The sequence below is a fragment of the Bombina bombina genome, chromosome 6, assembly GCF_027579735.1.
Source record: "Bombina bombina isolate aBomBom1 chromosome 6, aBomBom1.pri, whole genome shotgun sequence".
Lineage (NCBI taxonomy): Eukaryota > Metazoa > Chordata > Amphibia > Anura > Bombinatoridae > Bombina > Bombina bombina.
Window position 1 is genome coordinate 81579703 of NC_069504.1, and position 26873 is coordinate 81606575.

Sequence of the window (26873 nt, forward strand, 5' to 3'; positions counted from 1 at the left end):
TGATCACTGCACTGAAGAGAGAGAATCTCAGGAAAGAGTGCACATGTAAGAGAGGGCCATTTAACCCAACCAACAGTTCATAAATCTCCCCCCCTTGGTTATCCATTACTGTAAATGGCTGATTTTGTTTTTGTATATTTATTCATGCGATACAGGTGAAACTCGAAAAATTTGAATATCGTGCAAAAGTTCATTTATTTCACTAATGCAACTTAAAAGGTGAAACTAATATATGAGAGAGACCCATTACATGCAAAGCAAGATAGTTCAAGCCGTGATTTGTCATAATTGTGATGATTATGGCTTACAGCTCATGAAAACCCCAAATCCACAATCTCAGAAAATTAGAATATTGTGAAAAGGTGCAATATTCTAGGCTCAGTGCCCCCACTCTAATCAGCTAATTAAGCCATAACACCTGCAAAGGGTTCCTGAGCCTTTAAATGGTCTCTCAGTCTGGTTCAATAGGAATCACAATCATGGGAAAGACTGCTGACCTGACAGTTGTGCAGAAAACCATCATTGTCACCCTCCATAAGGAGGGAAAGCCTCAAAAGGTAATTGCAAAAGAAGTTGGATGTTGTGTATGTTTGGGGGGGGGTGGAGCTCTATTAGCAAAGGAGAAAAGAGCCTCTTTGGTTCTTTCAGATGTTGGGAGGTATGCAAACCTCCCTGGGAGAAAGTAAAACAAGCACACATTTTAGATGTACTCTACAACAAAAGGCAGCAAAATAAATAATGAATGTATAATGCAATAATGAAACATTGTAGACGTTGTTGAAATGTCAAGTTTAATGGTCCTTTAAAGGGACACTAAAGTCAGAATTGAACTTTCATGATTCAGATAGAGCATGCAAATTTTAAGAGAGACTTTACAATTTAGTTAGATTATCAAATTTTGCACATTCTTTTTATATACACACTTTTTGAGGTACCACCTCATACTGAGCACAAGTTCATAAGGTACACATATACTAGTCTGATTGGCAGATGGATGTCACATGATACAGGGGGCCGGAAAATGGGGGAAATAAATTTGTCAGAAAAAATATCTACTTATTTGAAATTCAGAGAATTTTGCATTGTTTTTTTATTATGCATGTATTAAGTATGGAATTCTGTGTTTCGTGATCCTTTAAGTATAAGCCACTGCTGCTTATTGCTTTTTTATTACAACAATGAAACAGACTGTTTAACATCCCTTTAATGATGGGACCCCCATCTTTTAAATGGAGTGGTTTATAATATATTTCTAGGGTTAGAAGTAATAACTGTCTCTTTATAAAAGTCATCACACCACCATAAATATGTCCAGTGAGGTATTTGTCATTGTTCTGAAAATCCCCTAGCAGCTGGACAAATAAACACTTACTCCCCTACTTATGTCTATGGTAGTGTCAGGTGATCACTGTTTACATGTTCTAGTAAGTGGAGAGGGGGCTGAAATATCAGCTCCATAAGAGCCCCCCACATTACTAACAAATAACAAATATGGGCTCTGCCTCATGGGAACTTATTGTGTGTAACTTAATTACACAGTGGTACAGTAACATCACGTGTTCACTGATATCAGCAAAGCTGAAAATTAGCTGACCTCCGTTTCCCCCTTATTCCCTTTAAGACAACATGCAACCTGACACAGGGTTGTCCTTTGCACAGTGTAAGTAATGCAGACAAAGGGCGCCATGTACTAAGCTTCGAAGTGACCGTTCGTCTGTATTTACGCTTCAAAATTCACTCACGATCTGCATCTCGTATTTACCAATCTGCGATCGAATAGAAAAACCACTATTTTTCATCAGCTATCGTAATTTTACGCAACTGATCGTTCCTAAGCCTTTTTCCACTTACTACATGTTCGATCACACGTAAATTCGCTTTAATCAGAAATTATGAATGTTACAACTAATCCGTCCGCTCCAACTTCGCGTGATTTGCTTCGCGACCATTTAGGTAGCGAATACAATAGAAAACTATAGGGGTATCAACCTGACGCCAGGTAAAAGTACTTAAGTGAAAGGACTAGACTACTTTTGTATCATTATTGGTTTTTGGATCACTGAATGAAGATGGAGACACTTTTACACATGTTTCTTTTCCGATTGATTCAATTACGAGGAAGAAGGGCTATACAGGCACCGGTTGACAACAATGGATTGCAAAGAAGGAGAGGTAGAAGAATCAGAGTCCCTATAGTTTTCCTTCCACGTATGGGTTTGGAAGGCATTTCTGATCGGGAGATTATCCAGAGATTCCGTTTGGACAGAGAAGCTATTATCGAACATTATAATGAAATAGCAGAATATCTTGAGCCTATGACAGCGCGTTCACAAGCCATACTCGGACTATTAAAACTTTTGGCAGCCTTACACTTTTTTGCCACCGGTTCATTCCAAGCTGTGTCTAGCGTTATAATTGGCATCAGCCAGTCTGCTTTTTCGAGGCACTTAAAGGGACAGTCTACACCAAAATTTTTCTTATTTAAAAAGATAGATAATCCCTTTATTGCCCATTCCCTGTTTTTGCGTAACCAACACAGTTATATTAATACACTTTTTACCTCTGTGATTACCTTGTATGTAATCATTAGCAGACAGCCTCCTTATCTAAGTGCCTTTGACAGAAATGCAGTGTAGTCAATCAGTGAAGACTCCTAAATAACTTCACGGGAGTGAGCACAATGTTATCTATATGACACATGTGAACTAGCACAGTCTAACTGAAAAACTTTCAAAATGCTCTGAGCTAGGAGGCGGTTTTCAACTGTTTAGAAATCAGTTTAAGCCTAGCTAGGTTTAGCTTTTCAAAAATACCACCAAGGGAACAAAGCAAATTTGATGATAAAAGTAAATTTGAAAGTTGTTTAAAATTGCACGCCCTATCTGAATCATGATAGTTTAGTTTTGACTAGACTGTCCCTTTAACCAAAGTAATTGATGCATTGATGGTCGTCTTTCCAAGGTACGTGTGCCTTCCATCGACTCCTGAGGATTGGCAATCTGTGAAGTCCAATTTTTATAGAATGTCCGGAATGCCCAATGTCCTTGGAGCCATCGATTGCACCCATGTTGATATAAAATAAATACAGAATTGCATGCTCTTTCTAAATCAAACATTTGGGTTTCATTTAACTTCAAAAAAAGTGATTTCCATGTTCCATGTAGGCCTTATTTTTTTTAAATAAATTAAGCAATAGAAAAAAAAATGGAGTATATTAGAAACTTGAAAATGTTTTTCATGCTCTCTTTATGAATCATGATTGCATAATTTTTGGTTCCCTGGAACGTTAAAGAAATAGATACAGAGAGAAGTAATCAAATTAATAAATCAATTTTCAAGGGACAGTATACCAAAAAATTTTCAATCATGATTCTGTTACAGAATACAATTTTATAATACCTTAACGTAAGAGACACATTTTTGGTGCAGACAATTAAACAATATAAATATTACTTTGGAGATTAATTTATAATTACCTCGAATATCGCTATCACAGTCATCGGTTATGCCCTCAATGACCTCTGTGCCAAGCCTCTGTAAAACTTTTCTTTCAAAGTCAGTCAAATCTGCAACATAAGGTTGTCCGCCTCCAGTACCTTGTGCATATTGCTTTTCTTTGGCAATTTTGGCTTTAGTTTGACGCTTTATATCGTTGAACCTTTTTTTTGCAGGAGTCAATATCTTTTTTAGTTGGTCCTTGAGCACTCACAGCGTCACTAATTTTTTCCCAAATAAACTTCTTACGAGCACCGGGGGTTTGCTTGACTCGACTACCATAAATATTGCCATAATATTAGAGTACTAGATCAACAAGTACAACATTCTGTTGATGAGAGGAAATTAGGGTTGCGAGTCTTCTTAGAAGTAGCTTAATCTCCGGAGCAAGCCATCTTCTCAAAGTGAATACCGAAAAGTAAATAAACAATATTCTAAGATTTCTGGGAAAATGCACAGTCTTATACATGTCTGCAGCCAGACGTGGCCGCTTGTCTGATGATTATGACACCTAGATGGTCACGTGGGTGAAGAACTAAACCAATTAGGTCGCAGACTGCTTCGTAACTTTGCTCTTTCGCACCGAACGAAGCTTCAAAGTTATCAATAATCCGATTGTCTTCAAGACACAATAGACGCGAAATTTTACGGCTTGGTTTTTAGTACATTCATGTAACGAAGTTCTATCCGCATGGTGCGAATGCCAGCGGGTTAATTCGATACGGTCTGTGCGAAAAATTTGACGCCTTAGTACATGGCCCCCAAAGGCACTGTGTCCACAATCAACTAGTTAAAGACTCAGCAGGCTTCACTGGAAGTGCAATAAATTACACGGTCTATGATGCACACACAAACATTAGAATCTGTATTTGCTTTTGGGTTACAGAATACATGGGATATGCAAGTCCATCAATGGGGTTGTCATTGTCCTGCTTTAAACATCCCCTAAATGCAATCTATTAGGATTCAGATAGAGCATACTATGTTAAACAACTTTATTTATAATTTACTTAAACTATCAAATTAACTTCATGAAGGAGCAGCTCTGCACTAATAGGAGACAGCTGAACAAATCAGGTGACACAATGACAAGGGCATATATATGTAGGCACCAATCAGCAGATAGCTCCCAGTAGTGTATTGCTGCTCCTGATCCCAGCTATCTATGCTATTAAACAAAGGAAACCAAGAGAACAAAGTAAAATAGATAATAGAAGTAAAATTGCATGCTTTATTTGAATTACAAAATGCATATTTGGGTTCCATGTCCCTTTAACTACATAAAGCTTATATTTATTAAAGTTCTTATATCTTGGGGATGATAAGTTTAAAATGCATTTTGGGCTGAACAATCTAAAAAGCTTAAAGGGACAGTCTACACCAGAATAGTTATTGTTTAAAAACATAGATAATCCCTTTATTACCCGTTTCCTAGTTTTGCACAACCAACACAGTTATATAAATACACTTTTTTACCTCAGTGATTACCTTGTATCTAAGCCTCTGCAAACTGCCCCCTTATTTCAGTTCTTTTGACAGACATCTATTTTAGCCAATCAGAGATGGCTCACCTGAACTCCACGTGAGTAAGCACAATGTTTTCTATATGACACACATGAACTAACACCCTCTGGTGGTGTCAAACTGTCAAAATGCCCTGAAAGAAGAGGCGGCCTCCATTGCTTAGAAATTAGCATTTGAACCTCCTACGTTTAGCTTTCAACTAAGAATAAAAAAAAAAACAAAGCAAAATTGGTGATAAAAATTGGAAAATTGTTTAAAATTACATTCTCTATCTGAATCAAGAAAGTTTATTTTGGACTAGACTGTCCCTTTAAAATAAAAAGTTAAATCCGCTTAGTAGCAGTTTTCTTTAGATAGTGATTTTTTTAGGTTCTCTTCCATATGGCACTGTGGCTAAAATATTAGTCTGACCCTAAATAGCATAACTGCTCTCCTAGGAATTTGGTCACAAGTCATACTCCTGAACAAACAGCTGTAGACAGGATCACAAACATATAGCTAGCTATAGACAAAGCAACATAATACTCACCTGCACTCAAGCAGGGAAATAATATAAATATGATCTATGAGGTTGCCTTGAGGGCTAGAGGTGAGAAAGTAAAGTTAGTCCTGCTACATCTGTAACAGGGAAAGTAAACCTCCTGTAAATTAGAAGAGTCAGCCCACTGGGCATTGGTGTGCACCCTCACTATTAATGTGGTATTCAAGAAGTTTAGTCCCTAACAGGTTAGCTACTCGCTGTTAAAGAGAACAGTATTCACCCATTATTAGAACGAAAGGGACATTGTACACTAGATTTTTATTTGCATAAATGTTTTGTAGGTGATCCATTTATATAGCCCATCTAGTGAGTTTTTGTAACAATGTATAGTTTTGCTTATTTTTAAATAACATTGTGCTGATTTTCAGATTCCTAACCAAGCCCCAAAGCTTTATATGTATACTGATGTCTGCAAACTCCTGCTTGGTTCTGTTTATGTAATGGGTCTTTTCATATGCAAGGGAGGGGGGGAAGCTCTGCTCTTTCTGCTTTCTCAGCCCATTTCAATGGGTGTCCCAGCCTATTCTCGTCAACAGTGCTAAATTAGGAGCGTCTAAGTACGTTTTTAAAAGTTTATACTGGATTTTTAGATCAGTATCTGTGCATATTCTTCTTTATAGTAGTGTTTATTACATATAGTTATATGAAAATTGGTGTATATCAGTGTTTCTCAACTCCAGTCCTCAGGACCCTTAAAGGGACACTGAACCCAAATGTTTTCTTTTGGGATTCAGCTAGAGCATGCAATTTTAAGCAACTTTCAAATTTACTCCTATTATCAAATTTTCTTCATTCTCTTGGAATCATTATTTGAAATGCAAGAATGTAAGTTTAGATGCCGGCCCATTTTTGGTGAACAACCTGGGTTCTTGCTGATTGGCGGATGAAATCACCCACCAATAAACAAGTGCAGTCCAGGGTCTGAAGCAAAAAAATAGCTTAGATGCCTTTTTCAAATAAAGATAGCAAGAGAACGAAGAAAAATTGATAGGAGTAAATTAGAAAGTTGCTTAAAATTGCATTCTCTATCTGAATCACGAAAGAAAATTTGGGTTCAGTGTCCCTTTAATAGGCCAGATATTCATTATTTAACTAGAGCACAGGTGAAATAATCATCAAAAGGGTGAAAGCAGGTTAGCAACCATGGTTACTGATCAGCTGATTATTTTACCTGTGCTATAGTTAAAGGGACACTCAGGTTTTATTAAATTTTCATGATTCAGATACAGCATGTAATTTTAAACAACTTTCCAATTTACTTCCATTAAAAAAAAATGTGCAGTCTTTTATATTTACACTTTTTGAGTCACCAGCTCCTACTGAGCATGTGCAAGAACTCAGACTATACGTATATGCATTTGTGATTGGCTGATTGCTATCACATGGTACAAGGGGAGTGGAAATATACAGAACTTTGAAACTTGTTAGAATAAAATCTACTACTCATAATAAAGTAAATGCTATTGTATTGTCTTGTTATCTTGCATTTATTGATTATGCAAATCTGCTGTGTTTACTGGTCCTTTAAAGGGACACTGAACCCATGAATGAAGAAAATTTGATAATAGGAGTAAATTAGAAAGATGCTTAAAATTGCATGCTCTATCTCAATCCCGAAAGAAAAAAATTGGGTTCAGTATCCCTTTAAGATATAATGAATATCTGCCCTGTTAAGGGTCCAGCAGAAAGGAGTTGAGAAACACTGGTGTATACTGTCCCTTAATGCTATATAATCATTATTGGTAATAAAGTCAATTAAATAAAATGGAAGAGTTTCACATAGCAGTAGGAAAAATATATATTCAAAGTTTATAGAAGTATCTGAGAGCTGCATTGCAGAGCATGCAAATAGCTTTATGATTTACTATTATCATCTAATGTGTGCTTTGTTCTCTTGTATTAGGCATGTGCATTCAGCAGTTTCGTTAGCTGCCGAAAGCGGAAGAAGGCGGCCATTTGCGGCTTACGGCTCATTTCAAAGTCAAATTTCTTCTTTTGAAAGTGCATCACATTAAGATCTGGATTTGACACAGATCTCTGTGCGTTTCACTTTCACAAGTATAAGTCAGGCTCCAAAAAGAACCGAAGGCCACAAGCGGCTGCCTTATTCCGCATTCGGAAGACAAAGAAACTGCTAAATGCACATCCCTACTTGATATGCTTTGTTGAAAATTATGCCTAGTTAGGCTCTGCAGCAATACACTACTGGGAGCTAGCTGCTGATTCATATATGCCAATTTTATTGGCTCACCTGTCGTGTTCAGCTAGCTCCCAGAAGTACATTGCTGTTCCACCAAACGATACCAAGAGAATGAAACAAATGTGATATGTCAACAGGAATGTTTAAAATTGTATGCCCTATATGAGCTATGAAATACATTTGGATTTAATGTCTTATATCCTATATACTGCAAAAAATACAATTTATGTACCCACTAATATAGCACACACCAAAGCATGCATTGCACACCTGCTGCATGTGGTTATTTTGTTCCACATCATACTCTGATGTGGGATATAATGGGGTCTAATAAAATATACTTGTTAGTGCCAATGTAAAAGGAGAACGTGAAAGGTAGGTATTATGCTGAAGCACGTGACCTTTCTAGTGATCACAGGAATGTGAGCTGTTTGTAACTTTATGTAATGGAACAAAACGTAAGCAGAACATGAGAAGGAATGAATTGTACTACTAGTACATGTCTGGCAGAATCATTCATGAAGTAGGACAGAAATTCTTATTACGACTGCATAATTAAAGGGAATGAGGGGAAATGTCTGTATGTGTATTGGTTTAAAAATAGAGGGGAAAGGCTGTATTTTTCTGTTGAAGGAACTTGAAATGGAGTAAATAGTAAAATAGGGCTTGAAGGGACAGTAAAGTCAAAACACTATATGGTAGGTCTGAAAACTAAATGATGTTACAAACAGGGATAGGTATGGTGTGCATAAGTTTAAAGGGACAGTCAACACCAAAATTGTTATTGTTTAAAAAGATAGATAATGCCTTTACTACCCATTCCCCAACTTTGCACAACCAACTTTGTTATAGTAATATACTTGATACCATTACATTTCTGCCTGTTTCTAAGTCACTACAGATGGCCTCTTATCACATGTATTTTTTTTGGCTTTTCACAACAGGGGAGTGCTAGTTCATGCGGGCCATATATATATATAACATTATGCTCTCTCCCGTGGAGTTGTGCATGCCACTGCACCAATTGGCTAAAATGCAAGTCAATAGATAATAAATAAATAGCCATGTGATCAGGGGGCTGTCAAAAGAGGCTTAGATACAAGGTAATCAGAGGTAAAAAGTATATTAATATAACCATGTTGGTTATGAAAAACTGGGGAATGGTTAATAAAGGAATTATCCATCTTTTTAAACAATAACATTTTTGAAGTTGACTGTCCCTTCCAGCACTCTGAGAACAAAAAAATGAGATCTATTAAGTGAATATGAAAAAATGACCTAACCTAACCCAGTGGTGCTAATGACAATTTGTAAAGCTTTCCAATTGAAGACAAACTGGATAAGGTTAGATGAAGATACTGAATAGTGTACCATACAGTCCTCAGATTGCAAGAAATGGTGGTTCTGGGGCACTAAACTAGCAGACAATAGTATCTAATGCCATTACCTCATATAGAGTAACTCTGCGGTCTTTAGCTCAGCCCAATTGTTTTTTGCATGAAGAGCAACACAAACCTTGGCACAAGTGCTGAATTTCCCTGACATTTTCACAAGTCTATTAAATAATAATTGAGATGCCTGCATTTATGAAACTCAGGGTTTGGTAAAAAAAAAAAAAACTGTTGAAATTACCAAAAGAAAGTGCCCATCAACAATATTGCAGGTGACTTATGGGAATAAGATTTGGGGTCTATAAAGATTATGCATATTAGGTTTGATGCTTTATATAAAGAAGAAATATTATCTCACTTTATTTTTGCAGGGGGACGCGATGCACAGAAAATCCCTGTCAATTCTGAATGTACTTTTCCTCTCACATAGTTTTACATTTTAGGACAACACTTTATATACACAAGTTTAACTGGGTGCCTCAAATGTACATAGATAGTGAGTTAATTAAAGGGACACTGAACCCAAATTTGTTCTCTCATGATTCAGATAGAGCATGCAATTTTAAGCAACTTTCTAATTTACTTCCATTATCAATTTTCTTAGTTCTCTTGCTATCTTTATTTGAAAAAGAAGGCATCTAAGTTAAGGAGCCAGCATTTTTTTGTTCAGAACCATGGACAGTTCAGAACCATGGACAGTTTATTGGTAATGTCCAATCAGCAAGGACAACCCAGGCTGTTCACCAAAAATGGGCCGGCATCTAAACGTATATTCTTGCTTTTCAAATAAACATACCAAGAGAATGAAGACAATTTGATAATAGGAGTAAATTAGAAAGTTGCTTAAAATTGCATGCTCTATCTGAATCACGAAAGAAAAAATTTGGGTTCAGTGTCCCTTTAATATTCATATTTTCCTTCCAAATAGGGCTGAACCACACACACACACACACACACATAACAGAAACCCCAGTGTCTTCAGACAGAAAAAGCATGCAAAGTCAGCAACCACTAAAGCAGAGGACTGAAGTGCACTCACACTTTATCATCTCACCATATTCATATTACTAACTTATACTTAGATTGCACATTCACTAAGGAAACTGATGTCTACTCACAAACAAAACATACAAGAGGAATCCTCCCTTTCTGCTTTCCTCATCATACAGGGATATAAACCTAACACAGCATATGCAATGAGGGATCTCCCTCCTTCGCTTGCCATCTGAAGATGTATAAACTGAAGCTGACTGCAGATGCACAAAGAACGCTAAACTTATTTCCATTTAGGCAGTATAACCAGTCAGTATGTCCCTTTAAAGGATAGTGCACTCAAGCAAGCTGCAGATAAGAGTTGGGCTCTCTTTCCTCATTACAGGAATGATTTCTTATGCATATTGTTTACATAGCATTTCCATAGCCACTACTGAACCGAAGTTTATAGTATACGATGACGTTTCAACGGGAAGCTATTTTAAATGACAAAATAAAAGTAAAGGGGATATTCGTAAACCACGTAAAGGGCCTTAATAGTAAAAAAAAACAAAAACACTACTTTGTTACAAAATGTATTTTTAAGATTATCTACAATGCACTACTTGTGTTTAACCCCTGCAAATGGGTTAAACACACAGTAGAAGTATCACTCGGTTGGTCACAAGTGAAACTGCCACTAACCCAATTAGGAGCATTAGATTCTCACCTGAGGCATACAACTAGCACTGCTGTGGGGGTTAAACACAGTAGTACAGTATCAATAGTCTTACATTTACATGCTCTGATGAAATTGAGCATGTACGTTTTTCATTATCTCCCTTTCATACACTCCAACAGGTAAAATGGATAATTGGGAACACATTAAATGAGTAAAATTTACAGTACAATGTCCACCCATTAAATTCCACTTAAAGGGACACTCAAGTCAAAATTAAACTTCATGATTCAGATGAGGCAGCAATTTTAAACAACTTTCCAATGTACTTCCATTAACAAAATGTGCAGTCTTTTTATATTTACATTTTTGAGTCACCAGCTCCTACTGAGCATGTGCAAGAATTCACAGAATATACCGATATGCATTTGTGATTGGCTGATGACTGTCACATGATACAGGGGGAGTGGAAATAGACATAACTTTGCAATTTATTTAACAAAAATCTACTACTCATTTGAAGTTCAGATTAAGTGCTATTGCATTGTCTTCTTATGCATTTATTGATTATGAAAATCTACTATATTGACTGGTCCTTTAACATAAGAGCTTCTATACTCAGCACATGCAACGGCTTAACAAATGTGTTCACAATCTAACCGCCAGCAACTTTTGGCCATGCTTAGGAGATAAAATAATAGATAGGATAGATAGATAATAGATAGATAGATAAATAGATAGAAAATAGATTAATAGATAGATAATAGATAGATAGGTAATAGATAGATAATAGATAGATAAATAGATGTGTGTATCCAATTACCAGATCTTGCCCTCAGTGGGATAGCCGCCTGGGTGCAACTTTGAAATCATACAGCAGCCAAGAAAAGATGCACTCACAGGTCTTTCACAAAAAACAGAGTTACTTTATTTGTAATGTTTTCGGAGGTCTCGCCTCCTTCATCAGCATAAATCAATAACACAACACACTTAAATAGTGACACACACACACACACTACACTTCAAACCATACCCCTTTGTTTGGCGCCAAACCCTCGATGCTGGAACACAGTCTGCGTTCCACCGGTATTGCAAACAGGAAGCAGTGTGCAACGTCACTTCCGGTTTGCCTCTTGGACAGCGTTATAATCTACATATTATATAAAAGTGCCATATAATGTAAATAGTGTTTTCACTCTGTGTCTCAGACTTGATGTCAAGAAAAGTAAAACAAATGTGAAATAATAACAAACTGTGATAATAAACTTTGCGTGCAATGGCAACCTGTACACACTTGTGCCCCCGTATTTATCTTTAGGGGAAAAGAACTAACTATACTGTGTGATCCTCAATGTTTGTGTAGCAAAAAGTAACTTGTGGTGTTACCACTCTCCATTATTCAAATAATGTACCATATGTGCAGAAAATCGTGACTTATTTGTGCTACACTGAATGTGAATAAGAGGTATGAATGCTGAATGCTATGTTACCGGTAACCATATGCTTATGCAGTTTATGTTGGGGGGGGGGGGGTTATTTTGTACCTAATGGAACTGTTAAGTAGCTTCCCACACAATTTTTTGGTCCTAGCTAGCTTTTGAAGTTTGCATTTCTTAGGACGTGCAGTATATTAAGCGCATAAATGGCTCCCCAGCTTCTAGATACTATCTTTGCAAAGTGTAAAATTGTGTTATTGTAAGTGACAAATAACACCCTACGCCAATATCCCTGTGTGGTCTAGGATATTAAGCAACACAATTGTATATGCACAAATGCCCTACCCAAAAGATAAAATCCTAACAGCTTACTAATGGACATTATAATCTAGCAGTCCCGCTAAGGAACACCCCCTCCATATGTTAATCCAAAAAGTTATAGATCCCCAGAATTTGCAACAGCGATTATTTCTAGGGGTACTGTGATATGTATATAGCATATGGCCCAAGAAACAAACTACCACTTACATTCCAACATACTCTCACATTCTACTTAAATCACATAACACTGAATAAAATAAAATGAAAAGAGAACACTAAAAATATGTTATCGTCAGAGTCCATATCATCTATAATATGGTACCCGGATGGGTAGTATCTCCACTGTTAAAGTTCCAGGTTTGCATTGTCAATGACAGCAAAAATATTTTGCCATATCATACGATCAAAAAGGAGCCTGCTATCTCGCAAAACGTCCTTATATTGGCTTTTTATTCCAGGCCATTCATTCTCTGTGCCATACTGCTCCCCTTCAAGAATCCTTCCTTGGCGAGATATCCTCATATGACTCTTACAGTCTCCATCTAGTGCATCCTCTGGATTACCTTGATGCTAAGAGTACCGTCCCTTTAAAGATGTTAAAAAAGCACATACGGACCCTTCTTGTTTGTGTTTTGACGTATACTCTGTCACAATCAGGATGCCCATATGTTGGGTTCCAAGCCGTTCGTACCTTATTGGCTGACATACCTTATAGTGAAATTCTCGGTTATGCGTGTAAGAAGAAGGTAACACATTGCACCACTATCTGACTTCCACACAGGCAATGGGAATAGCACAGACCCCCCTGACTGGTGCTGTGTACCAATGTGGTTGGGAAAACCCAAAAAAAAGGGGACCCCCCACCACCGGAGCCACAGTAGTTTAGGTGCCGTACCCCTGGATTGTGCCACACATTAAAACCGCACTATGTTAAGGCTTTAAAGTCAGGTGCTGTATTGAGGCCCCCTGGGTGCACTGTTCCTAACCGATACACCCATTGCACCTCCCGCTGAAGGAGTATCTTGCTCCTGTCACCTCCTCTGTCCAGAGGGGGGGGGGACATGATCAATCAGCGTATATCTTATTGATGCAACGGAATGGTTGTATTGTGCACAGTGCCTCGCTACGGGTTGATCCGAGTCCCCAGACTTGAGTGCCACACGGATGGCATGTCGATGGTTTACCATTCTTTCCCTCAACGTGCCTGTTTTCCCAACGTAAAAACGGGAACAGGGACAAACCAAGAGATATATGACAAAAGTAGTTGTGCATGTTATAGAATGCCAAACTGTCTGTTGGTGTGAGGATGATGAAATGTTTTCGTACTGAGGAGTCCGTTACAGGTGGTGCACCCTAGGCGTCGATAAGATCCCTTGATATTAATGTGAGACTTGGGTTTATAACTTGCTCTCGGGTCAGTCCTGACAAGTAGGTCACGTAAACTCGTGCCCCTCCTTTACCCCACCATTGGTGTAAGATTGTTACTGAAGTGTAATTTGGGGTCTGTAGTTATTATGGGCCAATGTGTCCGTAAAGACTGTCCTGCATTTCTGGTAGTGGATGAGAAGGTGGTAGCCATAAGAAACAAGGACACACCTCAGATGAAAAATTAATTAACAAGTAATTGTGCCTGTGTATATTGTGACACCTTGTTGATCATCTCCTTGATGTGGTTTCTCTTATAGCCCCTTTCTGCAAATTTCTCTCCCATATCAGTCAACTGGGAGACTCCCGTAATGTGGTCCGAATTATTGCGCACAGTTCTAATTAATCGTGACTTAAGAATGACCTTTAACAATGCTGGAGGATGACAACTGTCAGATCGCAAGAGGGAGTTCCTGTCAGTAGGTTTGTTGTATAATGTACAACCCAAACCCTGTGCTGTATTGTATACTTTAAGGTCAAGAAAATTGATGGATTGTGTGTCAGCAGTAATTTTGAACCGGACCGTGGTTTGTGTGCTGTTGAATGCTTCAAACCACACATGGAGATCATCCAGGCCCTCCGTTTCAACCGGTGGCGCAATATATTGATCTATCGTTACAACCGATTGTTAAGGATACACGTTCATTATACAACAAACCTACTGACAGGAACTCCCTCTTGCGATCTGACAGTTGTCATCCTCCAGCATTGTTAAAGGGCATTCTTAAGTCACAATTAATTAGAACTGTGCGCAATAATTCGGACCACACTACGGGAGTCTCCCAGTTGACTGAGATGGGAGAGAAATTTGCAGAAAGAAGCTATAAGAGAAACCACATCAAAGAGATGATCAACAAGGTGTCACAATATACACAGGCACAATTACTTGTTAAGAAACAAGGACACCTCAGATGAAAAATGAATTATGGCTACCACCTTCTCACCCACTACCAGAAATGCAGGACAGTCTTTACGGACACATTGGCCCATAATAACTACAGACCCCAAATTACACCAATGGTGGGGTACAGGAGGGGCACAAGTTTACGTGACCTACTTTTCAGGACTGACCCGAGAGCAAGTTATAAACCCAAGTCTCACATTAATATCAAGGGATCTTATCGATGCCTAGGGTGCACCACCTGTAACGGACTCAGTACGAAAACATTTCCTCATCCTCACACCAACAGACAGTTTGGCATTCTATAACATGCACAACTACTTTTGTCATATATCTCTTGGTTTGACCCTGTTCCCGTTTTTACGTTGGGAAAACAGGCACGTTGAGGGAAAGAATGGTAAACCATCGACATGCCATCCGTGTGGCACTCAAGTCTGGGGACTCTGATCAACCCGTAGCGAGGCACTGTGCACAATACAACCATTCCGTTGCATCAATAAGATATACGCTGATTGATCATGTTCCCCCCCCCTCTGGACAGAGGAGGTGACAGGAGCAAGATACTCCTTCAGCGGGAGGTGCAATGGGTGTATTGGTTAGGAACAGTGCACCCAGGGGGCCTCAATACAGCACCTGACTTTAAAGCCTTAACATAGTGCGGTTTTAATGTGTGGCACAATCCAGGGGTACGGCACCTATACTACCGTGGCTCCGGTGGTGGGGGGTCCCCTTTTTTGGGGTTTTCCCAACCACATTGGTACACAGCACCAGTCAGGGGGGTCTGTGCTATTCCCATTGCCTGTGTGGAAGTCAGATAGTGGTGCAATGTGTTACCTTCTTCTTACACTCATAACCGAGAATTTCACTATAAGGTATGTCAGCCAATAAGGTACGAACGGCTTGGAACCCAACATATGGGCATCCTGATTGTGACAGAGTATACGTCAAAACACAAACAAGAAGGGTCCGTATGTGCTTTTTTAACATCTATAAAGGGACGGTACTCTTAGCATCAAGGTAATCCAGAGGATGCACTAGATGGAGACTGTAAGAGTCATATGAGGATATCTCACCAAGGAAGGATTCTTGAAGGGGAGCAGTATGGCACAGAGAATGAATGGCCTGGAATAAAAAGCCCATATAAGGACGTTCTGCGAGATAGCAGGCTCCTTTTTGATCGTATGATATGGCAAAATATTTTTGTTGTCACTGACAATGCAAACCTGGAACTTTAACAGTGGAGATACTACCCATCCGGGTACCATATTATAGATAATATGGACTCTGACTATAACATATTTTTAGTGTTCTCTTTTCATTTTATTTATTTTATTCAGTGCTATGTGATTTAAGTAGAATGTGAGATTATGTTGGAATGTAAGTGGTAGTTTGTTTCTTGGGCCATATGCTATATACATATCACAGTACCCCTAGAAATAATCGCTATTGCAAATTCTGGGGATCTATAACTTTTTGGATTAACATATGGAAGGGGTGTTCCTTAGCGGGACTGCTAGATTATAATGTCCTTTAGTAAGCTGTTAGGATTTTATATTTTGGGTAGGGCCTTTGTGCATATACAATTGTATTGCTTAATATCCTAGACCACACAGGGATATTGGCGTAGGGTGTTATTTGTCACTTACAATAACACAATTTTACACTTTGCAAAGATAGTATCTAGAAGCTGGGGAGCCATCTAGTGGACGTTTTGATATGCGCTTAATATACTGCACGTCCAAAGAAATGCAAACTTCCAAAGCTAGCTAGGACCAAAAAATTGTGTGGGAAGCTACTTAACAGTTCCATTAGGTACAAAATAACCCCCCCCCCAACATAAACTGCATAAGCATATGGTTACTGGTAACATAGCATTCAGCATTCATACCTCTTATTCACATTCAGTGTAGCACAAATAAGTCACGATTTTCTGCACATATGGTACATTATTTGAATAATGGAGAGTGGTAACACCACAAGTTACTTTTTGCTACACAAACATTGAGGATCACACAGTATAGTTAGTTCTTTTCCCCTAAAGATAAATACGGGGGCACAAGTGTGTACAGGTTGCCATGGCAACGTATGTGTACTCAGCACGCAAAGTTTATTATCACAGTTTGTTATTATTTCACATTTGTTTTACTTTTCTTGACATCAAGTCTGAGACACAGAGTGAAAACACTATTTACATTATATGGCACTTTTATATAATATGTAGATTATAACGCCGTCCAAGAGGCAAACCGGAAGTGACGTTGCGCACTGCTTCCTGTTTGCAATACCGGTGGAACGCAGACTGCGTTCCAGCATTGAGGGTTTGGCGCCAAACAAAGGGGTATGGTTTGAAGTGTAGTGTGTGTGTGTGTATCACTATTTAAGTGTGTTAGTTGTGTTATTGATTTATGCTGATGAAGGAGGCGAGACCTCCGAAAACGTTACAAATAAAGTAACTCTGTTTTTTGTGAAAGACCTGTGAGTGCATCTTTTCTTGGCTGAGATAGAGATGATAGAGATGGAGGAGATAGAGATGATAGAGATAGAGAATCTAGAGGAGATGGAGAGAGATATAGATATATATATATATATTTTATTCACAGACAACCAAGTAAGTATACACAATATAATAGAATTAGATTTTTATTTCACAGATAAGAATCCTAGAAAGGATCCTGCCTCACCAAGCTAAATGTTAGGTGTTGCTGGTGGCAGCTTGCAGTGGAAGAGGAGGGCACCCATGGGTGTGTTGGGCATTACTAATTTTATGACACCAGTGGTTCACTGGCACATGCACTTTGGGAACTCACTCCCATCGGTTCTGCACTCAGTACATGCACTTTGGGAACTCACTCCCATCGGTTCTGCACTCAGTACATGCACTTTGGGAACCAGGGCCGCCATCAGGGGGTGACAGGGGTGACTCCTGTCAGGGGCCCAAAGGGCCAGGGGGGCCCCATGAGGCAAGAACTAAAAAAAAGAAATTTTTTTTTTTAGTTTTGGCAACCACCAGTGGGTACTACAGCAGAGTGCTAATTGAGCATGGGAAATGTTATTACAAGGAGTAAAGTATTAGCATTTGAGAGGATTTCTGAATGTGTACTAAACCACTATGCACAGTGTGAGACAGACTTGGCACTTAAGTTTGTTCAGCGTGTGCCTGAGTCAGACGGCAGATCACTTTCATTTGCAGAGGAGGTATGACTTACTTAGCAAATGTTTTTTATTTCTTTGTGCAATTTCGAATTTCGGATTGTAACTTCAGTGTGGTAGTAGTTGTATGGTGGGGCCAGGGGTCCATAAAAACAATTTTTTTTAGCAGCAGTGTATTTATGATTATTTGACAATGCTGTAGAAATTCTATATTTAAAACCATGCAAAAATGTTTCCTCCTCAATACACAAATGGTAGGTGCCCTTTTGGCAGATATGCATTATATATATATATATATATATATATATATATATATATATAATTACACTTTACTACCCCTTTATGCAAGGACTTTCCAGATGCAAGGAGGCATTTCATCTAAGATTTTTACATCTGCATAAAATGTTATACTCTCAGACTTAGATTGTTCAGTGTTTGAAATGAGTCAGGTTAACTTAAAACTCTTCAGTTTACACTACAGCTGACTTTATTTTGAAATACATACCAAAAAGCCTAACTTATGCATTTAACCAGATCTAATGGTATGAATACCACCACAGCTTATGGTTCCACCAAGACCATATAGAGTACAGCATTTTCAAAATCCATAAGTACAGCTGACAGATGGGAACATTTGTACACTATATTTGAAGTTGTGCTCTTGGTTGGGGAAAAAACAAACATATGTCAACCTTTTAAAAGTACTTTTCTTCATCTAGCCATCTACCCAGATCGTTAATGTACAATTTTGAATTCACAGAATTATTTTTGTTTGCACATTTACAAATATGATTCTTTAAAACGTGATCTCTTAATTTCTGCAATTTTTTTATCATGCATGTCACACACTGTTGATTTAGGGGATGCAAGGTGCATAAATGTTTCCTCCTGTGAGTGTGTCTGTGGGTGTCTGTGTTTATGTGTTTGTGCTTTGGTTTGTGTCTCTATGAGTGTGTATGTATTTTTTTCTGTGGGTCTCTGTGAAGGTGGGTGTGTATGTCTGAGCTTTTTCTATGGGTATCTCTGCGAGGGTGTGTGTATGTTTGCCTTTGTGTATTTTCTCTGGATGCCTCTGTGAGGGTGGGTGTGTATGTCTGTGTTTTCTGTGGATGTCTGAGGGTGTGTGTGTGTATATGTATGTATGTCTGTGTTTTCTGTGGATGTCTCTGTGAGGGTGTGTATGTCTGTGTGTTTTCTTTTGATGTCTCAGTGAGGGTGTGTGTTTTCTGTGGGTCTCTCTGTGAGGGTGTGTGTATGTCTGTGTGTTTTCTGTGGATGTCTCAGTGAGGGTGTGTGTATGCATGTCTTTCTGTGTTTTATGTGGTTGTCTCTGTGTGTGTGTTTGTATTTTTATGTGTGTTTCCTGAGGCTGTCTCTGTCGGTGTTTCCTTGGGTGTATGTGCAAGTTTGAGTTTGTGTGTGTCCATTGTCTGTTCCTTTTTAGGACATTTTTACCGTACTACTGATTATTCACATCTTTCTACAGACTTTGAGACTGAGACCTTTACGGAAATCACCAATCCACCATTTAACCTTTAAATTATTGTTTAGGCAGTTCAGGGCCCTTCCTTTCAACCACTGCATGCTGTTGTCGTCATTTTGTTGGCATCTTCCTTTACAAAAAGATAATCAGAACTCCATATTTTGTTTTCTAAATCTCCTTTTTTTTTTTACAAAACTTTAGCCTACCTCATTACTTGTCAGGTCAATGTAATCAAGGGCTGAGTGTCTGTGTGGGTGTCTGTGTGTTTCTTTGCGTGTCTGCTAGAGTATCTATATGTGAATCCTTATGTGTGAGTGTGTGTTTTAGTGTATGAGTGTCTGTGTTTGTATGTTACTACCTTTACAACATTTCCAAGTTTAAATAGACACTTAAAAATAAAGTCCATATACGTTTTAGTCACTTGGTCAAAAATTGCACATGTCAGGGGGGGGCCCTGATCAATGGTCAAGTCAGGGGCCCCAACATTTCTAGTAGCGGCCCTGTTGGGAACTCACTCCCATCGGTTCTGCACTCAGTACATGCACTTTGGGAACTCACTCCCATCGGTTCTGCACTCAGTACATGCACTTTGGGAACTCACTCCCATCGGTTCTGCACTCAGTACATGCACTTTGGGAACTCACTCCCATCGGTTCTGCACTCAGTACATGCACTTTGGGAACTCACTCCCATCGGTTCAGCACTCAGTACATGCACTTTGGGAACTCACTCCCATCGGTTCAGCACTCAGTACACGCACTTTGGGAACTCACTCCCATCGGTTCTGCACTCAGTACATGCACTTTGGGAACTCACTCTCATTGGTTCTGCACTCAGTACATGCACTTTGGGAACTCACTCTCATTGGTTCAGCACTCAGTACATGCACTTTGGGAACTCACTCCCATCGGTTCAGCACTCAGTACACGCACTTTGGGAACTCACTCCCATCGGTTCTGCACTCAGTACATGCACTTTGGGAACTCACTCCCATCGGTTCAGCACTCAGTACACGCACTTTGGGAACTCACTCCCATCGGTTCTGCACTCAGTACATGCACTTTGGGAACTCACTCCCATCGGTTCAGCACTCAGTACACGCACTTTGGGAACTCACTCCCATCGGTTCTGCACTGAGTACATGCACTTTGGGAACTCACTCTCATTGGTTCAGCACTCAGTACATGCACTTTGGGAACTCACTCCCATCGGTTCTGCACATGCTCTATGAGAAATCACTCATCACTTCTGCACTCAGCACATGCAGTAAGGGAGCAGCTCCTCACCTTCACACTCATCCCCCGCACATAGCCTCAGACAGACCGCCCAGTAAAACGTCAACACGATCAGCCTTAAAGTACAAGTCCCCATCTTGTCTTTTTAGAAATAGTACATATCGTTTTATCTAATCTCGCGAGCTCACTATCACAACAAAGCCACTCCCACTAGTTAATATTTGTAAGCGCCGCGCGGACTTTCTACGACAACCGTGGCTGTGATTGGTCACCAAGACGCTCTCTGTTCTGATTGGCCATTTGAGCGTTTTCTCTGCCCTACACCGGCATGGCGGCGATCGGGGTGCATTTGGGTTGCACGTGCGCCTGTGTGGCTGTATACAAGGTAACGGCAGACGTGGCGGAGGCTCTGGGCCCGATATAACTTGGTTCAGAACCGGATCTGACAACGTTAAAAAAAAAAAAAAAAAAACTTTACAGTTTGACACATTTGCATATCTAGTGCCCTCATAAAAGCTCTGGTCACAGACACAAATCTACTGTCATTTATAACTTGGTTAATCTCTTTCTTGCATTAATAAATGTCTTAATGGGAGAATATTTGTACTTAAAGGGACAATAAGCGCCTTGAGTTTTGTTTATAGAATGTTTAGTTACTCGAAGGACTTTGCATTATATCTTCATTATTTATATTGCTCCCTTTTCATGTAATTAGCTTTAAAAAAAGAGCTATTTCTAATTCTCAGAACTTTAAATGCACCCTGCTGACTTTACAAGACTAACCCAGCTACATATATGTACCCAATTAGCTTTATCATATAACAACTGCAAAACAATGCAGTTTATACTAACTTTGTAACAGTGGCTCAGTCGACTAAAGCCCTGATTGTCTTTGTGAAATAAGGCAAATGGTGGGTGGGGGTTGTTAGAAAGGTTAAAAAAAATGTGCATTTCAATTTGAAATAGAAGCCTTTTTTTCAATATACTTCCATTAGCAAACTGCTTCTAGTAAAAGTTATTACTTTTTTCCAGTGGCATATGCACATATCCTGTTAAGACCCATGCACCAGTATTCCACAATCACGCCTTCTCAGAGAGTCAACAGTGGCTTGTATGACACAAATTATGTCTTTAGAAGCACTACGCACCACCGCTGACTCTGAGCTGGCATGGTGTTTAAATGCTGGTGTACAGGCCCTCACAGAATATGTGTGTATGCCGCAGAATAACAGTAATAACTTTTTATAGAAGATTTTTTTTTTTTTGAGGATTATATTCTAGGTAACATTATTAAAATTCACCAAAACAGTCTTTTTAGGAGCTGTTATTTGGCACCTTACCTGATTCTATAGTTGTTGGGTTTTTTTTCATCATATGCATGCTTGCCGCGTCGCACTATATATCTGCCTTTGTGTGATGTCATTATTATGCGCACTTTAATTTGGCGCCAAAATTTTCCTTAAAAGACCCGCCCCCTTTACTGTGTGCTCTCAAACACATCAAGGGCTTCATATCAGTTAGAGAGTTTTTGTTTGATTTTCTTTACATAGCAATTTTGTTAAGGTAGTATTAGCATAAAAAAAATTAAGCAATCTTTTCCATACCTCAAAGCTTGTTTATTTTTTTACAATAAGGGGATTATATTAATACTTTTATTGCATATTTTCTTTTTCTTTTTTTTGCCATAATGTTGCGGCTCTATCCTGTCCCTGAAGTTTCCGTAGAAACTGAGCTGGCTGAATGCCTTTCTACCAAAGCTAAGTGTGCTTATTGTAAAACAACTGAAGTAGCTTCTTCAGTTCATTTATGTGACTCATGTTTAGAATTTTCGTTGCATACCAATCAATCTATGTGTACACATGCACCAACTGTTTCTTCCATACAGATGCATGCAGATATACAACCAGCACTAAAAAAGTTTATTGCTACTGAAATTGAGAAGGCCCTGACTGCACTACCGCCTTCAAATAAACGTAAGAGATCAGTTCTGGTATCACCTTCTACTAGTAATATATGCACTGATCAACAAAATACTGATTCATCATCTGAGGATCCCTCTGATTTTGAGGATTCCTTATCATATACAGAACCTGATAATTCCTCTTTCTTGTTTAAAATTGAGCACATTCGTTCTCTTTTAAAAGAAGTCTTAGTTACTTTAGAGATTGAAGAAACTAAACCTTCTGATGATAGACCCTGTAATCGTTTAAATTCCGTGTATAAAACTGTTGCCAAACAACCTAAGATTTTCCCTGTACCTAATGCTTTCTCTGTGTTCATTGATAAAGAATGGTCTAAACCAGGTACCTCTTTTAACCCTTCTTCAAGGTTTAAAAAACTATATCCTCTACCTACTTCTTATTTAGAGCTATGGGAAACAGTCCCCAAAGTTGATAGGGCCATTTCTGCTCTAGCAAAACATACTACTATTCCTTCGGAAGACAGTACTTCCTTTAAAGACCCTTTAGATAGAAAACTTGAATCTTTTCTAAGAAGGGCATATTTACATACTGGCTATATTCTTAGACCAGCCATATCTATTGCTGATGTAGCTGCTGCCTCTACCTTCTGGTTATCCAGTCTTGCTCAGCAGTTATCTTCTGACTCTGAAAGTTCCAGCATTCTGAATTTACTTATAAATGCAAATAATTTTATTTGCGATGCAGTATTTGATATCATAAAAATCAACATAAAAAATATGTCTATCTATTCTTGCCAGAAGAGCTTTATGGCTTAAGTTGTGGAATGCTGATATGCCATCTAAGACCAGATTACTATTTCTTTCATTTCAAGGAAAGAATTTATTTGGATCTCAACTGGATTCTATTATTTCAACTATTACTGGAGGTAAGGGAATGTTCCTTCCTCAAGACAAAAAGTCTAAGAGGAAATTTAAGGGTCCCAACCGTTTTCGTTCTTTTCATCAGAACAGAGAACAGAAAATGGTGCCCTCCCCTAAATCCCCTGACTCAGTCTGGAGACCTTCTTCGAATTGGAATAAGTCCAAGCAGTATAAAAAACCTTGCTCGCCGTGTCCTCTTCCTCTAAGACCAGACCTTCTGTCCCTTCTTCCATCCAGATCTAAAGTCTCTAAACTTAATAGCATGGCGATTGAACGCTTAGTTATCAGTCATAAAGGATTCTCTGACTCTGATTAACACTATGGTTCAGGCCCGCAAACCTGTTTCAAGAAAGATCTATCACAAAGTTTGGAAAACATATATTCCATGGTGTTCTACTCATGATTACTCCTTGCATTCTTTTAGAATTCCTAGGATTCTTTAGTTTCTTCAGGTTGGGTTGGATAAAGGTTTGTCTGCCGGTGTTCTAAAATAACATGTCTACCATAGGAATGCGTGACCTACGTCACTTCCGGGGACGTAAATCAGCTGCTGAAGGTTTGTGGCACTCACTGCGTATGCGCTAGAGGCCCAACATCCTTCAAACAGCTGTATAGGGACTGCCCTTCACGCACATAACACATAACAAATGCAGCACAGTGATTACCGCTAGTATACAGATTTAACAGATTTTGCATCTGTTTATTAGTATCGGACTTGCACAGTGTACATTTTTTATAAGTCAGATCTCTACACTACTCTAAATTCAGCAATCTGTTTACAGCATTTAACGTGCAGCCAGACTAATATGACAGTATGAGGGCGCCCACAACATACTTGGCTAAAAATCACAGGGCCCGTGTGGCGCCTCTCACCCTGCTTTAAACAGTTGTCAGTCTGGATAAAATGGGAACACGGGCCCTGTGATTATTAGCTAAGTATGTTGTGGGTGCCCTCATACTGTTATATTAGGCTGGCTGCACGTTAAATGCTGTAAACAGATCGCTGAATTTAGAGTAGTGTAGAGATCTCGCTTATAAAACTGTGCAAGTCCGATACTAATAAACACAGATGCAATATCTGTTCTCTCTGTATACTAGCAGTAATCCCTGTGCTGCATTCTTTATGGGTCATGTGCGTGAGGGGCCCTCGCAGTCCCTATACACTCCCCTGTGGTTAAGATGCAGCTCAGTCACCTATTGTGCCTTAAACAGCTGTTTTAAGGTGGTTGGGCTTCGAGCGCATGCGTAGTGAGCGCCATAAACCTTAAACAGCTGATTCACGTCACCGGAAGGGACTTGGTAGACACATTCCAACGCGGTAGACAACTTAATTTAGAACACCGGTACAAAATCTCTGCTCTTTCTGTAATGTTCCACAGAAGAATTGCTCATCTACTATATATATATATATGTATATAAATTTTTGTTCAGGCTTTAATTAGAATTTAGCCTGTTATTAAACCTATTTTTCCTCCCTAGTGTTTAAGGTCTCACAGGCTCCTTCTTTTAAGCCTATGCATATTTTGTACATTAAACTACTTTCTTGGAAAGTGCTGTTTCTTTTGGCTATCTCTTCTGCTAGACTATTTATTGTCGGATCTCCTTATCTGATTTTCCGTCAAGATAAAGCTGTTTTGCAGACTTCTTTTACATTTTTACTTAAAGGGATACTAAACCCAATTTTTTTTTTTCTTTTGTGATTGATAGAGCATGCAATTTTAAGCAACTTTCCAATTTACACCTATCAAATTTTCTTCATTCTCTTGCTATCTTTATTTGGAAAAGAAAGCATCTAAGCTATTTTTTTGGTTCAGGACCATGGACAGCTTTTCTTTATTGGTCGGTTAAATTAATCCACAAATCGGCAAGAACAACCCAGGTTGTTCACCAAAAATGGGCTGGCATCTAAACTTACATTCTTGCTTTTCAAATAAAGATACCAAGAGAATGAAGAACATTTGATAATAGGATTAAATTAGAGCATGCAATTTTAAGCAACTTTCTATCTAAATCACGGGGAAAAAAAAAATTGGGTTCAGTGTCCCTTTAAGGTTAACTCACAACAATAGGGAAATTATTGTTCCTTCCTTGTGTCATAATCCTAAAAATGCTACTGAAAAAGCTTTGCATTCTTTGGATGGTAGAGCATTAAAATATTATGTTGATGCTACTAAAGATTTCAGACAGACTTCTAGTCTATTTGTTCTGTTGCTATTTCTTGGTTGAAACTTTTGATTCACATAGCTTATTTGGAGGCGGGTCAGTCTCCACCTCAGAGAATTACAGCTCATTCTACTAGAATCAGAATGAGGCTTCAGTTGATCAAATTTACATAGCAGCCACTTTGTCTTCTCTGCATACCTTTTACTAAATTTTACTATTTTGATGTTTTTGCCTCATCAGAAGCAGCTTTTGGTAGAAAGGTCCTTTAGGCAGTTGTCTCAGTTTGATAATTGTGCCTATAATTTGAGGGGGGGTTTGTTATAAAAGGCATTATTTTGGGTTCTGGATTTATTTTGTCAGCGAAAAAAAGCTATTTATTTTATCCCTCACTTTCTTGTTACTCGTGGACTTCCATATCTTGGGTATTATATCCCATACGTAACAGCTCGTGGACAGTCGCCATCTATATGAAAGAAAACCTAATTTATGTAAGAACTTACCTGATAAATTAATTTGTTTCATGGTGGCGGGAGTCCACAAGGCCCCATCCATTTGTGAGTTATATTTTTTTGTTTAATGCACTTTTTTTTTTTTTTTTTTTTTTTTTATTATTGGCTTTTACTCCTTACACACCTCACTACGTGGCTATCTATAAAACTGAGTTATGTGGGAGGGGTATTTATAGGCTTTTGAGGTTTGGGAAACTTTGCCTAATCCTGGTAGGAATGTATATGTATGTAACTGCTCATGGACTCTCGCAACCATGAAATTAATTTATCAGGTAAGGTCTTATATAAATGATTTCAAATTGAAATGCATCCATGCACATTTAATTTTTGATCTTTTTATCCCTTTAAAAAATAATTACAGTAAAAATGATGTAAATTTGTATTACCGGTAAGTGTTAAGAATTGAAAATATCTTACGGTCCCTTTTTTTTAACTTATTTTTTTCTAGTTCATTGATCAATATTTTTAGAACTCAGTAATTTAAAAAAATAAATGACTGGTGGATTATATACAAGGGTGAATTTATTTATGGTCCGAGGTTTAGGGCAGGGATTCTTGTAGGGTCATTAGTCACCTATGGCTCGGTTTTGTTTGCCATGCTTGGGT

The 26873-nt window shown here is 38.6% G+C and overlaps 2 protein-coding genes across 2 annotated transcripts in view; one reads left to right on the forward strand and one right to left on the reverse strand.

The window, feature by feature from the left end:
• The window catches only part of CDNF (cerebral dopamine neurotrophic factor), a 76430-nt gene extending 55478 nt beyond the window's left edge, over positions 1-20952 (reverse strand). Inside the window, exon 1 of the mRNA XM_053716499.1 lies at positions 20805-20952. Coding sequence (XP_053572474.1) covers positions 20805-20889 — 85 coding nt within the window. The 5' untranslated portion in view covers positions 20890-20952. The remainder of the gene's footprint in view (positions 1-20804) is intronic.
• A 92-nt stretch (positions 20953-21044) lies between these two features.
• Positions 21045-26873, forward strand: part of HSPA14 (heat shock protein family A (Hsp70) member 14) — a 35741-nt gene continuing 29912 nt past the window's right edge. The window contains exon 1 of the mRNA XM_053716497.1: positions 21045-21138. Coding sequence (XP_053572472.1) covers positions 21082-21138 — 57 coding nt within the window. The 5' untranslated portion in view covers positions 21045-21081. The remainder of the gene's footprint in view (positions 21139-26873) is intronic.